General features: G+C 44.8%; 1 protein-coding gene across 1 annotated transcript in view; it reads left to right on the top strand.

Annotated features, from left to right (window-relative positions):
• Nucleotides 1-17,431, top strand: part of Gapvd1 (GTPase activating protein and VPS9 domains 1) — a 160,471-nt gene that overhangs the window by 79,051 nt on the left and 63,989 nt on the right. Inside the window, exon 13 of the mRNA XM_080272171.1 lies at nucleotides 11,082-11,099. Coding sequence (XP_080128297.1) covers nucleotides 11,082-11,099 — 18 coding nt within the window. The remainder of the gene's footprint in view (nucleotides 1-11,081; nucleotides 11,100-17,431) is intronic.

Raw genomic sequence — 17,431 nt, 5'->3', positions numbered from 1 at the left:
CCCAGTTGAACACGGCAGACTTCAGGTCATAACACTGAAGATTCTGCAAGGTCTGCTGCCCGCGTGTGTCCTCGACGGCATCCTCGCCCTCCAGCACCACTGTCACCTCATTCAGGGACCTCCAGTGATACAGTCTCTTAGCAGCCACGATAACGCTTTGGTCTGTCGGTTGCATCAGAGCAGTCGTATTAGGTGGCAGAAACATGCACCAAATCCACCAGTCAAAAGCAGTCAAATCCTTCTCAGACGGATGCTTGGGAGCATTGTCCAGGAGCAGGAGTGCCTTCACCTGGTCGCAAGCAATTCCAAGGACCTCTATTTGATAAGAGATAACCTCCTTGATGAAAAGTCTGTGGAACCAATCTCTGACAATCTTAGTGGTGAACCAGGCCTTCGCAGAATGGTTCCTCACAACAGGCAAGTTATCCATCAACCCACGGAGACAATGTGGTTGTTTTGCACGCCCAACAACAACAGGTTTGAGGCAGTGCGTCCCAATAGCACTGGCACAGCACAAAACAGAAACACTCTGTTTGGACAACTTCTGACCAGGCACAAACTTCTCCCTTTCCTCAGCCAGGGTGTTGGTGGGCAAGGAGCTATAGAGCAGACCAGTTTCGTCAGCATTATAGACTTGACCAAGGGCAAGGCCCTAGTCCTTGATCAGGCACTGCACTTTCTGGCGATGGAGGTCTACTTCCTCTGCTGACACATCCAAGGCCTCACCATGTGCCTTATGGCCAGTAAGTCCATGGCAGAGCTTGAAGTGAAAAAGCCATCCCTCGGACACCTTGAAGTCCTGCACTTTGTGCAGGCATGCAAACTTCTCAGCAGCAGCCTTCACCTTGGTCCCACACCCTAGTACCCTGGCATTGCGTTGCTGACGAAACCACATCAATGTCGACTGGTCGATAATGGCATACCAGACCTGGGCCATTACCTTCGGGTGTGCTTTTGGCAGAGTCCTGTCCGTAGTGTGTAAGCATGTTGCATGACTTCTTGATTTCATACAATGTTGAATGGGCTAGATCATATTTGCGAAGAATGCATCCTGTGGTCCAGTCCGCATCAACCTTGCCCAGTATCTCACACTTCTCCAGACTCAGAACCATCCTATTCCGCTTCTCAGGTGGTGGAGGAGCCATCACTAGACACACAAGAACACAGCAGAGCAGGGCCACAACCTGAAGAAGGTAGGGAACCACAACAAATGTAACCGCAGTCACAGCCATCGTTGCAAGCAGAACCACTCACAAGGGGCAGAAAGGCAGGAACTGAGGTGTGGGCTTCTGTTTGCCGGCAAGCAATACAGTTCTGTGCTGTCATGTTGCACCCAACGGTTGTTTTCGAGCACAGAGGAAGTAACACGCAGAAGGTCCACTTCTGTTTTGCCCAGGCAAGGGTTAGTATGTGATGGCAACAGCGGATGACCAGTAGACCACCACCTCAGGCAGTGTATGACTAATGCAGCCTGCCAGGCGACTCTGACCATTCGGTAGGGAAGTGGACAGACACACGTGATGGGGGGTTTCGGCACTAATCTCGGAGGCCAGGGAACTCCCACCATTCAGTGTGGAGGCAGACGGGTGGTTTTACCTTACAGTTACTCGTGGCTTGTGGTCTGTGTTACATGCGTGGTGGCCGTGTTACATGCGTGGTGGCCACTGGTACCCCTCAGCCAGGAACAACGCTCGCCTCCTCCATTAAAAAATAACCATAGAATTTTCTTAAAGATTTGCTCAATGTGTTTCCCAGGCAAAATTACATAGGTTATCTTTACCTAATGTTACCTGACCTAACCTGTCCCAATAGGGCTGCTTGGCTAAGGTGGCTGACTGTGATATTGAAACAAATACCTATACCAAATAGAAGTGTATTGTACAGTACAGTATTGTACAGTGCCCTCTCACAGTAAATGAGTTGATGGGCGGCAGAAGAGCTCGTTCACTCTGAATTTGTTCACTGTGAACAAACTATCTTATGGGAAAAATAGCATATGGGTGGCACCGCTCCCTCAAAGTCCACGTTTTGAGCCATGGAGATGTACTAAATCGCACATTTCAAACATATACCCCCTGGGGGTAGGGGGGGTTTTCAAGAATACTCCCCCAGTATCCCTGCTTGTCGTAAAAGGCGACTAAAAGGGTTGGCAGAGGGTTAGTGCCCCTCCCCGGAAGACAACTAACTAAAAAAACAAACAAGAAGCCTCGGACAAGGACTGACCAAACGATGACGACCCAGGACCGGACAAAGGACTTGGTAATGAGTACATGGAATGTAAGAGGAGCGAATGATGAGGTGAAAGAGAGAGAGATTGTCCAGGTGCTTGAGGGTGCGAAAGTGGATGTATGTGGAATAACTGAAACAAAATGGAGAGGAGGAAGTGTGAGAGAATGGGAGTATGGATGGGGTATATGTGCAGGAGTAGGTGAGAATGAGAGGGCGAAGGAAGGAGTATGTATAGTTGTGAGTAAAAGATGGAAGAAGAGCATAAGACAGTATGGATCAGTTGGGTCAAGGATTGTGTGGGTAAAGTTGAAAGTTGGAATACAAATGTGAGCGATTGTGTGTGTGTATGCGCCAACACAAGATCGTGCTAGAAGAGTGAGAGAAGAGTTCTGGACAAATGTAGAAGTGTGCATGGAAAAGTTTGGAAGGAATGAGAGAGTGTTTTTGATTGGTGATATGAATGGTAAAGTTGGGAATGCGAAGGTGGATGGAATAGTTGGTGAGTGGGGTGTGCCTGCTGAGATAGATGAGAATGGGAGTACGTTAGTGGACATTTGTGCTGGGAGGGGGTTGGTGGTAGCCAATACCTTCTTCAGGCATAAAATGATCCACAGGTATATATGGCGAGTGATGAGAAGGGTGGGTGGTGAATTGAATGAAAGGAAGGCAATTATTGATTATGTGTGTGTGGATGAAAGGATGCGAAGATGTGTAATGGATGCAAGAGTTTATAGAGGTTGGGGGAGTGGACTTTCTGACCACTACTTGGTGGTGGCCAGAATCAAGGTCCAATTAGAATGGAGAAATAGAAGAAGGGAAAGACGAGAGGAAGGAGTAGTTGCAAGGAGAGTGGAAAGGTTACAAGAGGATGAGAAAAAGGCAGAGTATAAGAGAGAAGTGGAGGAACGATTGTGCAAATATGAATTGGAGCAGATGGGAGACGTGGAAGGTGTGTGTATCATATTTACAGAAGAAATATGTGCAGCATGTGATGTGGTGTGTGGAAGGAAGAGACGACGGAGGGGTGTGCAAGGAACAGCGTGGTGGACTGAAGAGGTGAAACAGGCTGTGGCACAAAAGAAGAAAGCATACAATGAATGGATGAGAAATAGGGGCGTGGAAGAAGTTGAGAGGCAGAAGAGAGAGTTATATGTAGAAAGAAAGAGAGAGGTGAAAAGATTAGTAAGAGAGAGTAAGAAGAGAGTGGATGAGGAATTTGGTAGGAATTTGAGTGTAAAGTGGAGGGACTAAGAAAATGTTCTGGAAAGAGGTGAAAAGAGTAAGACAGGGTGGAAGTGAAGTTAGCAGGGGAGTGAAAGATAAAAGTGGTAGATTACTAGTGGAGAAGGGAGAAAAAGTGAGCAGATGGAGAGAACACTTTAAGGAATTGTTGAACGTAGAGGATGGAAGTAATGCGAGTATAAGTGGCTGGGGAATGGCTGGGAGAAGGAGGGGGGTGAGAAGACAGGAAGAAATCAGTAGGATAGAAGTTGTGGAAGCAATGAAGAAAGTTAAATCGGGGAAAGCCCCAGGAATTGATGGAGTGTGTGGTGAAATGCTGAAGCATGGGGGAGAGATAGTAGTAGAATGGATGTGGAAGATGTGCAGATTAGCCTGGGAGGAAGGTAGAGTCCCAGAGGATTGGAAGTCAGGTATAATTATTCCCTTGTACAAAGGAAAAGGGGAAAAAGAAGTGTGTGGTAATCATAGGGGCATTTGTCTTCTTAGTATAACAGGAAAAGTGTATGGTAGGATACTTATTGACAGAGTTAGAGAAAGAACAGAGAAATTAGTTGGAGAAGAACAGGGAGGCTTTAGGAAGGGAAGAGGTTGTGTAGATCAGATATTCATTCTTAGATCTTTAGTGGAAAAGTTTCTAGAGAAGGGAAAGAAGTTGTATGCGGCTTTCATGGATTTGGAGAAAGCATATGACAGGGTGGATAGACAAGGATTGTGGAAAGTGTTAAGAATATATGGAGTAGATGGGAAGTTGTTGAATGCCATGAAGAGTATGTACGATGGTGCGAAGGCTGCACTGCGTGTGGATGGTGAACTAAGCGAATTTTTCTCTTTGAAAGTTGGGTTGAAACAGGGATGTGTCATGTCTCCATGGTTGTTCAATCTGTACATGGATGGGGTAATAAAAGAGGTACAAGGTAGGGTAGTGGATGTTGGAGTGGCCCTGGTGAGAGAGGATAGTGTTTGGAAACTCCCTGTACTGTTGTTTGCAGATGATACTGTGTTGTTGAGTGAAGACGAAGGGGAGCTGCAAGGCTTGGTGGATGAGTTTGGGAGAGTGTGTAAGAAACGGAATCTGAAGGTCAATGTAGGGAAGAGTAAAGTAATGGTCTTTGAGAGAGGTGAAGTCAGTGAATGTACAGCGAGGTTGGATGGTGAGGAATTGGAAAATGTGAGTACGTTTAAATACTTGGGTAGTGTGATGAGTAAGGATGGAGGTTTGGAGGGTGAAGTGCTTGAAAGGGTACAGCAGGGAAGAAAGGTTGCTGGTTCTTTGAAAGCAGTGATAAGAAACAGGGAAGTGAGCATGGAAGTGAAAAAGTTACTACATGACAGTATTGTGATACCAACTCTAACGTATGGAAGTGAAGCTTGTACGTTGTTGGAAGGACACAAGTCAAGAGTGAGAGCAGTGGAAATGAGTTATTTAAGAGGAGCCTGTGGAGTCACATGGAGAGATAGGCTGACGAATGAGGATATAAAGGAACGTTGTGGTGTTGATGTGGATGTGATAGGGAGCGTTATGAGGAACACACTGAGGTGGTTTGGCCATGTGGAGAGGATGGAGGGTGAAAGACTGACGAAGAGAGTGTATGTGAGTGAGGTGGAGGGGGGAAGAGGGGGGGGGAGGCTGAAGATGAGATGGAGGGATGGGGTGGAGAGGTATATGAGAGAAGGGGGTGTGAGTTGGGAGCAGGGTAGTGAAATGGCGGGGGACAAGGCGACTTGGAGTCGATTTGTTTGTGGCCACCCCAAACAGGATTGAGGCGTCTGGCAATAGATTGATAGATATATAAAAATATAAAACACATGGTTATATACATTAAATGAAGCAGATGGCAGTCTTGATTCACTTGAATGCAGGTGTTTCCTAGACGGGGAGATACACTTAGGGTGTCCCTGCCACACCACCTTCCATTCCATCATTCCCGTCACCAGTCTCGCCCTCATAACCTGACTGAACCATTTTCCCTTGTGCCTCTGTCCCATTTGCCTCTGCTATAAAGCCTTCAAAGTCCAAAGATGACACCACTGACATCACATCATCATCGTCTTCCCCTGGAAGTGTAGCGGACGCTGTGGAGGCAACTGGCTCCAGTTGTTCTTGAATTCGGTAGTAGCATGTGATGAGCATTTGTTTTCTAATGTTGGCTTCCATATTGTGCCTTTCATTGTAATAACAAAAAGTGGTTTCTGCTCCACTGAGCACTTCCAGTGTCCTATGGTAGTTGGTTTCATTTGCCTTGACCTCTTCTCTCAGAATGTCCACTGCCGCTAGAATTTTACTGATCATCAACATAGGCAAATTTTCATCCTCCATTGGTTTCTGCTCAGTGGGTTGCTCAGATCTTGCCTCTTGTGTGGCATCTACGGGGGGGGGGGGGTCGTTCAGTATGAGAGATGGTGGTTATGGCCTACTTTTTACCCCAGTTTCATTCACCTAGGGTTCAACTCACTGGTTATGGTTTTGTGGACTTGATTACCCTCTGCTTGTTCACTAGGCGAATCGTTTACTCTGAATACGTTGACTGTGCGAAGGCACTGTACTATACATACATACAGTACTGTACTATCATATACATTTCGTTTCCGTTTTCATTTTTAAAGGCTCCAACATGCTTGCATGTGTCGGCCTTGGTCACCTAATGGCGGCTCTCCATGCTGCACGATCCATTGCAGCCTCCCTGTTCAGTCCCTTAACCCTAAGGTCACACTTAATGACCTCGTCCCATGTCTTTCTCGGTCTACCCCTCATAACCCCACCCCCAATATTAACACTTCTCACCTTCCTCACCCAACTATCATCCCCCATCCTCTCCACATGTCCAAACCACCTCAATCTACCTCTCCTCATCACAACACCAATACACTCCAGTCCCATCCTACCTCTCAACTCTTCCATTGTAAACCCAGCCCCTCCAGGCCTTGGACGCAGGGACGCACTGCACATCCACCTAATCATTGTCATTTCTGTACGTCTGAGCCGGCGAATGTCTTCCTCCTTCACTGCCCAGGTCTCACTGCCATACAGCATTACACTCCTAACACACGCTGCATACAAAGACCCCTTAGCACGTAGGGAGAGCCCCCTCAATGTCAGGAGAGGCAAGAGCTCCCTGAACTTCTTCCAACCACTTCTCACCCTAGCCACAGAGCTAGCTCCAGCCCCACCTCCAGCACACAACATGTCTCCCAAATAACAAAACTCTTCCACACACTCAAGAGATTCACCAGCAAGTTCAATTCTTTCACGTCTGACGATCTCCACCTGCTCACCCCGGCACGCCGTACACATAAAATCAGCATTATCTCGCAGTCTACCTCTGATACCACTACATCTCTTATGCACCCATTTATCACACACACTGCACAAGATGGAATTACTTCCCACGCCCTTGTGGCAAACTGCACATGGCCACTCTCCCTCGTCTTTGACAGTACCGCCACCAACCCTAGATATCATCACTTTTGTTTTATCTGCATTTACCCTTAAACCCTTTTGCCCCATACCATCTCTCCACTTCCTAAACCTTTCCTCCGCCTCCCTTTCATTCTCTGCAATCAACACCAAATCATCAGCATACAACAACTCCCACGGGAGTCCGTTTCTAAAGTCACGTGAAAGGGCTTCAAGTACCATGATAAACAACATGGGACTCAAGACTGACCCCTGATGCACACCAACATTCACGGAAAACTCATCACTCAAATCTCCATTCACTCTCACCTGGGTGTGAGCACCCACATACATGGCCATAACCACCCTAACCAGCCACTCCTCCAAGCCAAGCTTTCTCATTGCCCACTTCACCACCTCTCTAGGGACTCTGTAATTATTGTACTGATACTTTCATTGTAATCATAACATGAGAAGGAATCTCTCTCTCTCTCTCTGTATAGTTTGTGTGTGTCTCCTGGTGGCCACACAATTTTCGACCTTCAATGGGGAGGTGGATGGGTGCTGTCACCGAACACATACTCATGGCTCGTGGTCTGTGTTACACGCTAGGTGGCCACCTGTACCCCTTAGTCAGGAACCACGTTTGCCTCATCCTTTCAAAAATAACCATAAGATTTTCTTGAAGATATGCTTAGTGTGTTTCCCAGGCAGTATTGCATAGGTTAACTTTACGTGACCTGACCAAACCTAACCTGTCCCGATAGGGCTGCTTGTTGAAAGTGGCTGAGTGTGGTATTTAAATGAATACTCATACCGAGTGGAAGTGTATTGTACAGTATTGTACTGTACATACACATATACAGTACTGTGCTGTGTACAGTACAGTACTATCGTGTGCACTGGCACAGAAATTACTTTACTGATATTGTACTCAGCATGGTAAGGAATCTCTCTCTCTCTCTCTCTCTCTTTGTGTGTGTGTGTGTGTGTGTGTGTGTGTGTGTGTGTGTGTGTGGTACGAGTGCCTCCCGTTGGCCGTGCAATTTTCGACCTTCAGTAGAGAGGCGGACGGGCACTGTCACCGAACATGTGCTTGTGACTTGTGGTCTCTGTTCAGTGGTGGTGGCGGTTGGGCAAGACTTAGCCTTGTAGTCGTGCAACTTTCGACGTTCGATGGAGAGGCGGACGGGCGCTGTCACCATACGTGTACTCATGGCTTGTGGTCTGTTACACACGTGGTGGCAGCGAGGAAAGAGCTAGCCAGGTAGCTGCGCGATACTAGACATGGGTGAGGATGCGTACGGACGTTTTAATACCGCTTGCGGATTACATTCATATTGCTTGGGTGCTGGAGGTTCACTGGGAGTGATTGGACGAGCACGTGACTTTGACCATTCAGTACAGGGGCAGACAGACATTTTAGCTCTGGTTCTGAGTTACGGACTACTTCCCGTTCACAGCTCAAGCCCAGCAGCCACGATGCCGAATATTTGGACATGTCTGCTGGCTGGCTGGAGTTCTCGGGCACTTTTATGTCCGGATAATAGCAAGTAAATTCAGAAAATGGTTTAGTAGAACCAGGGTCCAGCATCCAGATACTGAACATGTCTGGATAATGAGCATCCGGACAATTGAGGGATCACTGTATATATATATATATATATATATATATATATATATATATATATATATACTGTATATATACATATACATATATACTGTATATATACATATGCATACAGTATATACAGTATGCAGTAATCTCTCCAAGATCCGATGTAATAGAGCCAAAGTCATGTCCGGGGCTTGGTTTTGTCCAGGACTTGGGAGAAATGCCCCTGGACAGTTACATATAGACCCCATCCCAACCTAACTTTGAAAGCTGCCTAAATAACTCCCTACTGGACATGCACTGCACCTGTTTAAGACACTGTGCACACAAATAAGGGACAGAAACCATGAAATAAATGTAAAGGAAGCAGAGAATGAGAAATTAGAAGTGAGTATGGAAAATATTTAGCAGTGTACAGGGTACTTATGACACATCTGAGGCCATCACAAAGATTAACCTGCCTCATCAAAGGCTCTGACAGTGGTGAAGGTGCACTTGAAGCATGTACAGTAGTCCAGAATTGTGCTGCACTTAAGCGTTTGCAGTATGAATTATAATAACACTGCACTTTCTGTTCTTACTTGCAACATGCCAGTGTTGCACTTTGCACTTAATCCTTTTGCATTCTGGATTCTAATTTCTTAACACTGCACAATACTGTAAATTCCCAAGTGGTCTAGTGGTGAGGTATTGCAGTTTATTCACTTTATTCACAAAAATGAGCACGTGGCGCAGCCATGGTGATGAGTGTGCAGTCACGACAGTAGGTAGGCAGGAACTGGGGAGGGGACGATGCAGGGGCACTGTACTACGTGCCAAAACACAGCTGTTTGTCACTGTGCGGCAAATTTAAAGTAAGGATGAACACATCGGATTTTTTTTTTCATTTTTATGTTTTTGTCCATTTTTGGTGTCCAAGGACCCGAGCCTAAAAGGTCCGGTCCAGGTCTTAAAGGGATTACTGTACACAGTACATATACACCCATCCCCCTGCTATCATGCCTAATTGCTTACGCAATTGTGCTAGATAGCAGAAATGCGTGATAGCTGAATTGAAGAATCAATGGGAATGATTCTAATTGGTTATTGGGTGGCCAGTCTACATACATTTTTCGCCTATTACAGGCATGTCCTAATCTTACGAGCTAATTGCGAGCATGGATTTTGCTCGTTAGCCAAATTCTCGTTAAACGAAATGAAGGACTTGTGGGAAATATAGGGTTAGGGAGCAAGGCCTCTGAGCAACCTCCCCCCAAACCACCAGATCTGACTTTCTGATGATTTTAAGCAGGAATAATGGGTTAATACAAAAGAGTAATACACCTGAAATAAAAAAAATAAAAAAAAAAAAAAAAAACAGAATAACATAATTTATAGGTAAAATAGGGATGGGGTGAACAACCAGCCAAGTAACCTCCACTGACCACGAACACCTGTGACAGACAGTTTTAAACAGGAATAAAGGATTAATACACATGAAATACAAAAAACAGCATTAGAAAATGAACAGCTGCAGCGTGAATGTCATCTTGATTTTCATATGTTGGGAATTGGTGGGATTTTACCTGCTTGTTAAACAGGCGATGGTGCAAATTTCAAGACCTTGTATTAGCAAATTCTCGTTAAGTGATTGCTCGTTAACCAAGACTTGCCTGTATACCTCTCTTTGCATATATTTTCTTACAAACACTGCTCCAACATGATAATACATAACATCCACATCATTATAAACAATAAATAGTCAACATACAATGCCATCCCAGTTACCTTTATGAGGATGAATGGAGACTTGAGTGGTTTGAAGGGTTCCGAGGCTTGTGGGTGGGTTAATGGCCACCAGACGTCTCACCTACCTGCCCCTCGCATAGCAAAATATTCTGCCTCCGTTGGTCTAGATCATCCAAGAAGGCATCGTAGTCAAAGCCCTCAAATTGTGAAGAGGTCCCTGGCTGTGGCTCCGGTTGTATTGAAGGACCAGGTTGAGGATCTTGGTGTGGCTGAGGGTGATTTTCAGGGTCTGGCTGTGGGAGAGGTTCAGCATTCGGCTGTGGCTGAGGGTGTTGGCGAAAATAGTCCGTGATCTGTCACTGACGTAAGGCATTAATGTGTGCATGGTACTTATCCTCATAACCTGATAGAGCCATATTGATGTGGGATATGCAAGTTTCACTGTTAATTTTGGTATCTTGCTCAAGAATGTGTCATATGCGGCCACCCAGCTCAATGAGACACTTGATATCATTTATGCTCAGTCCATCCTTAACTTTGTCACCCTCGTCTTCTTCTCCTGGGTTATCCTCAGCATCCTCTTGCAGAATATCTTGTGCAGAAACTGGTTCTGGTCGTAACATTTCTCTTATTTCGTCTCCCATTGTGTCCTCAAAACCACGGCCAACAATTCCCCTTGCTTCCTCTGCCGCTGCCTTTATCTTGGCATCAACTGACTGTGGCTTGCCAGGCACCCGCACCAATCTGTCCTCAGGTAGCCCACCTAAAATGTTGTGCCATGCATGATGGGTTGTTGCTGGGGTGATGTTATTCCAACAATCCACCATCAGATCAACCGCCTGTTTTATATTAAAGTTGTTCCAGTATTTCAAGACTTGCTGCTCAGAGTCTGTGTCCGCTTTTGCCTGTTCTTCATCGCCTTCATTTCACTGTCCACCAAATGTTGTATGAGAGTGGTGTCCTTGGTGGCTTGACGCATCATCCTGAACTGATGACGAGAATACGCTGCCTTAACCACAGAAATAGCCTCCTGGTCAAGGGGCTGAATGAGTGAGGTTGTGTTGGGCGACAAGAACTCCACTTTCACAATAAGATTTTCAGATCATAAGAGGGGTGAATAGCCTGGGGCATTATCCAAGAGGAAGAGAATGTGAAAGCGGATGTTGTTCTCCTTACAAAAAGTTTCCACGTCCTCCACAAAGCACTCCTTAAACCAGTCAAGGGATAACTTAGCAGACATATAACCTTTCTTCGAGGTCAGCCAGTGCACATTCAGTTTCTTCATATTATAACCTGCGTAGGGCCTGGGCATCTTTGCTCAGTGGACAACTGTGGGCTTTAATCTGCATACTCCCGATGCATTCGTGGCAAAAAGTACAGTGAACTGTTCCTTAATAGCCTTCCTCCCACGGATTTTAGCAGACTTGGTTGTGATAAATGTGCACTGAGGCATAATTTTCCAGTAGAGGTTTGTTTCATCTATATTAAATATCTGATCTGGAGTATATTGGCCTGATTCTATAATCTTTTTGAGCGTTTCTGGGTACACATGGATGGCTGATTTATTACCACTAGCAGCCTCCCCTGATATCATCATGCTTTTCACTTTGTGCATGGCCATAAATCTGTCTACCCACCCTTTAGAAACTAAAAACACTGGTGGATTTTCAGCACTTGCCTTGGCAGCAACTCCATGGTAAATTTCCTTCACTGTCTTCATGGTTTCTTTCGTGTCAACAGCCAAATTTCATTTTGCCTGTCTCTCCAAATATCGGGTTAATAGCTGTTCTGTCTTGAGCAGCAGCTGGTTAGCACTTCTCTTAGCATCAGAGGCAGCTACAGTACAGAGGAGGCAAGGCTCTTGTGTTTCTCGATATGTTCCTTGTTCATATAAATGCCTCGCACTGTCAACTCATTCACTTCAGATTTCTTTTCAGCGCTTCTTTTTGTCTCACCACCATCAGTCAACTTGCAAATCTCTAGTTTTTGAGCATATGTAAGGTTCTTTCTCTTCTTCACCTCTCTTGAAAGTCCCGCTGCTTTACACTGAACAATGGTCTGGGATTACTTGCTGGGTTTGTCGGCTATTGTTCTCACAAAAAAAAGTTTGTGGTCTACAGCACACCACTTTCACTGCTATCCATGCAGGGATGTGTACTTGACTGAACTGGTGGGAAAGTGGGCCAATCACAGAGCAAGGATGGTCGATGACATAGCACCAATCAGCTGCGGCGTGTCGCACAGCATGGGGGATTCAAATCCACCAATGCACCCAGGTTTTGTTTGTGCGATAACATATTCAGGTGTGTGTTAGCATGAGGATGACAGCTTTTGGGGGGTGCGTGATGGCAGTAGACGACGATAGCAGAACGCGTGATAGCATGGGGATGGGTGTATATATATAAAATTCTCCGAATTTACTTGCTATTATTTGAATGTGAAAGTCCCTAGTAACTTTGGCTGGCCAGCATACATTTGGTAACATGGCCGCTGGGCTCGAGTTGTGAGTGGGAAGTTGTCCATAACCCACAACCAGAGCTAAAATGTCTGTCCGCCCTTGTACTTAATAGTCAAAGTTGCGTGTTCGTCCTATCACTCCCAGCGAACCTCCAGCATCCAATTAATATGACTCTAACTCACAAGCAGGGTAAAAATGTCTGTATTCTTTCCCTAACCGAATGTCCAGTATCACGTGGCCATGGTGCTAAGCCTTTCCCACCCACCACCTCCACTGAACACAGACCACAATCCACAAGTACGTGGTCAGCGACAGTGGCCGTCTGCCTGTCTACCGAACGTTGAAATTCCCCCGGTCACGATGAGCTGTGTTTCTGCATGGCCTTTCGGTGTCTAACAGACTGCAAGCCATGAGTAAATGTACGGTAAAAGTGCCCGTCCGCCTGTTGACAGAAGAGGGAGAATCCTGCCCACAGCCTCGCTTCTCCTCCCCTCCTGTCCCTCCTCCATACACTTCCAGCTTCCCCTCCCTCACTCCCTCAGTCCCTACCCTCCTCCGTGGTGATTACACTGACTCTTGAGTTTTCAGAGTTTTTTGCTATTTATTCTACTACCATTGGTCGTATTGAAATTCCGAAGTGATCACAAAAATGCTCATGAAATTTTACATCTAGACATGTGCGTAACTTTTGGAAGGTGCTGGCAAAATTTTGCACTAGGATGGTGGGAACTTGTGTGAAGATAAGTTTTACTCCTGGACACTTTATTCTCTTGTATGAAGGTAAGTTTTACTCCTGGACACTTTATTCTCTTGTATGAAGGTAAGTTTTACTCCTGGACACTGTATTCTCTTGTATGAAGGTAAGTTTTACTCCTGGACACTTTATTCTCTTGTATGAAAGTAAGTTTTACTCCTGGACACTTTATTCTCTTGTATGAAGGTAAGTTTTACTCCTGGACACTTTATTCTCTTGTATGAAGGTAAGTTTTACTCCTGGACACTTTATTCTCTTGTATGAAGGTAAGTGTTACTCCTGGACACTTTATTCTCTTGTATGAAGGTAAGTTTTGCTCCTGGACATTTTATTCTCTTGTATGAAGGTAAGTTTTTACTCCTGGACACTTTATTCTTATTATGTTTCTGTACTTTTACTTGTCAGTTTTATGTGTTTTTATTAGCTCATCTTATAGTATAAAGATCAGCGAAGATACCGTTGTACCAATATAACCAATTTCTGGTGGCATATTTGGCTGTGGAATTTTTTTTTTTTTTGAGCCCTGGGAGCAATCACTCATCATAGACAACAGATTTTCAAACCGTCATCATTTTTTTGTGTGGATTCTTTATTCAAGCATTTTTTATGTCTAGCATTAATATGGATAGTCCTGTTTGTGTTGTGATGTCTCAGTATGGCAGAATGACCGGAAAACTGCCATAATTAGGAGGGGTACCGTACATATAGTTGTGTATGGATCAGTTGTTTTTTTGGTTTCCAGTGTTTTTTTTTTTCATAATTCTCATGGTGTTTAGCATTACTTTGGATATTACTATGTGTCTTTTAATGTCTAAATATGGAAGATTGGCCTGGAAACAGTGACAAAATTAGGAGGGGTACTGTACATATGGTTGTGTACAGTATAGGTCAGGTGTTTTTTGGTTTTCAGTTTTTGTTTTCATGGTTTTCTTGGTGTTTAGCATTACTTTGGATATTCCTATTAACCCCTTAACCGCGGGGATGTCGGGAGTGTGCCATGTGTGTCCCACGAGGATAATCGCGCTCCGACTGACCTTTAAAAAATATTTGCCAAAAAACATCAGTTATTAGTCCAAAAATATTATAATTGAATAAGCCTATGGCACATACCTTCAGCTTTCTCCTGGGATGCTTGTTGAGCCTTCATCGACTACCGTAGGACTTTTGGAGACTTCTGAAGTTGGGTAACAAAGTCTCCACATCCACTTCCCGATACCACGTAATATGGTTACCACTGCCTGATATTATAACTACAAACACTGTTCTATGAATTCAAGTAGTTTGGAATCCACATTCAAAAAAAAAAAAAAAAAAAAAAACCACCGTGAAAGCAACGTTAATTACGAGCGCATACGAGCTTTCCATCCATGCTCGTTCCCTGATGGTATTCTGAGGCGGAGCTGTCATTTATTATTCATAAACACACTCACACTTTTCATTCCTAGTACTTTAGTACTCTTATTTATATATACAATATTTATCCATACGTTTCTTTCAGTACTAGTAGTTTATTTTCACTTCAGGCATTCACTTTCTTGTTCAGTAAACTAGCGTAGAGAGCGAAGTTTTCACTTTCACTTTCATTACTCCAAGTATTTTTACACGCAAGAGCAAAGCTTTCACTTTCACTTTCATTACTCCAAGTATTTATACTCGTAGTCTTATATTACTAGCTATTTACATTTCTATTTACATTCTCTATTTTATTTACATTATTTACATTTCTATTTTATCTACACCATGGTATGCACTGTCACTTGCAGTAACTTCTAAAACTATTTTCCACTGTTCAGTTATATTTACATTCATTACTTTCATTTGCTCTTTACACATTATTTACATTTCCACATGCACTGTCTTTAGAGTCACCAGAAAGACTAGTCACTGTCCATCATTATCATTGATAAATTAGCCAGTTTATGTTCCACAGCAGAGTCACTTAGCCTTTTACCCCTTCCCACACAAGGTTTAGTAGGGGTAGAGGTCGCAGGGCCCTTTGCAGGAGGCAAAGGACAGGCACGTATCGGACGTGGTTTCGCCTTGAAAGATGAAAGTAAACTGAATGATGTGGCCTAGGGGCAGGGAAGGGTTGACAATGTCAACGTAGTGACAGCTGCTAATTTATATGCTATGAAATGATTGGCAGGAAATCTAGACAATATATATTAAATTAGGTAGTTCCAGGTGAATGTAAATATCACTTAGGCTTCTCCCTTCCTTTCTTATACATATTTTCGTTACGAGAATATGTCATATGGCATTATTCAAAGAAAATAAAAAGGGAAAATTAGCGAGCGTGTGAACGTGGGGTGTTGCCAGGTGATAATTATCCCATTCCAGACATATGGCAGTATCAATTACCTTTTCTCTTTCCTTTTTATATTATTGTGTATAAGAATAGGGCATAGGGCACATTTCAGTGGATAAAATGAGTGGAAAAATCCATCCAGGATTTGTGTAGCGTAGCGCAGCTGTGCAGGCGGGAGGAAAGGGTAATGGAGGGGAGGTAAGGAGGGGAGTCAAGGACAGGGGGAAAAATGGCTAAATTGTCAACAGTGGATGGGAGTGCAGATGACATTAGCAGAACTGAGTATAGCTGGACACTGATAGTACTGATAGATGATACAAGCCACCACTTGAAAGCCCGGGCGAATTCAAAATAACACAGAATCACAAAAGTGACACCCCTTGGTATGACCTCTTGCTCCCGGCGTCATGAAAGTGACGCCCTGCGGTTAAGGGGTTAAGCATCGGAACTGTACAGATAGGTTAGGTATAGGTTGGAGGTGGGTATAGATAGTCTGGGTATGGAACGGGAATACAGTAGTGTTCATTTTCCAGATGTTGCCAGTACCCGGACATGCCTTTGGCTCTGTGTTGTCCTGATGAATGAGGGATTACTGTATTTATATATATATATATATATATATATATATATATATATATATATATATATATATAGTAATTCCTGTACTATCCGGACGCCCACTTTCCGGACGCCCACTTTCCGGACACCCAACTTACCGGATATTTTGGTCCCGGGATTCAATATTTCCAAAATTGCCCAAAAAGCACAAAAATTTTTTTTAAAATCCGACTTTTTTCCCCCCAGAATTTGAACTCGGCACCCGCGGCGCAGACCAGCTGTGTTTTGGTGCGCAGTTTCGCCGCAATCCACTAGAGCACCCCTGCATCCTCCTCACTTACCGCACGTCTCTTGTTGTGAGTGCACGCTCGTCATCATGGCCGCCCACGTGCTCCCTTTTGTGGTGGTGCCCTACCTTCTGCAGGCTTTCCTGCTGCTCTCCTGCCACTTCTTCATGTGTGTGATGATGGCCCCGCTGCCTGAGAAGAGGAAGAGAGTGGTTTTGACTCTGGAGAAGAAGAGGGAGATATTGGACAAGGTGGACGTGGGATGGTCAACCTCATACATTCTCCGTGAATTCAACCTGGCCTGATCTACTTTGTTTGATATCAAGAGATCCCGTGACAAACTCATGCAGTACATGGCTGACTTCTCGTCAAAGAACAAACGCAACAAGGAGAGGAAGATGGTGTTTACTCCCTGGTATTCTGAAGTCGACCGCTCCACGTTGATTTGGTATCGACGGCAACGTGCTGCTGGTGTGCTGGTGTGTGGCACGGAGCTGAAGGCTGCTGCTGAGAAGTTCGCAAGGCTTCACGACGCTCCAGACTTCAAGACATCCGGGGTTGGCTCTTCGCGTTCAACTTACGACATGGCCTTACCAACTGTAAGTCTCATGGCGAAACTTTGGACGCCAACGAGGATGGAGTAGAGGAGTTTCGGCACAAGGTGAAGGGCTTGATCGACAGGGAGGGCCTCACTCTCGGTCAAGTCCACAACGCTGACGAAACTGGTTTATTCTGTCGCTCTTTGCCAACGAACATTCTAGCCGAGGAGATGGAGAAGCCTGTGCCTGGCTGCAAGCTCTGCAAGCAACGGATATCTGCTTTGTGTTGTGCCAATGCTAACAGCATGCACCAGCTCAA

This window comes from Coenobita brevimanus, chromosome 50, assembly GCF_032717465.1.
Source record: "Coenobita brevimanus isolate Jiangsu-jjx chromosome 50, ASM3271746v2, whole genome shotgun sequence".
NCBI lineage: Eukaryota > Metazoa > Arthropoda > Malacostraca > Decapoda > Coenobitidae > Coenobita > Coenobita brevimanus.
Note: the sequence above shows the minus strand (reverse complement) of the source record. Positions and strands in the feature narration are given on the sequence as shown.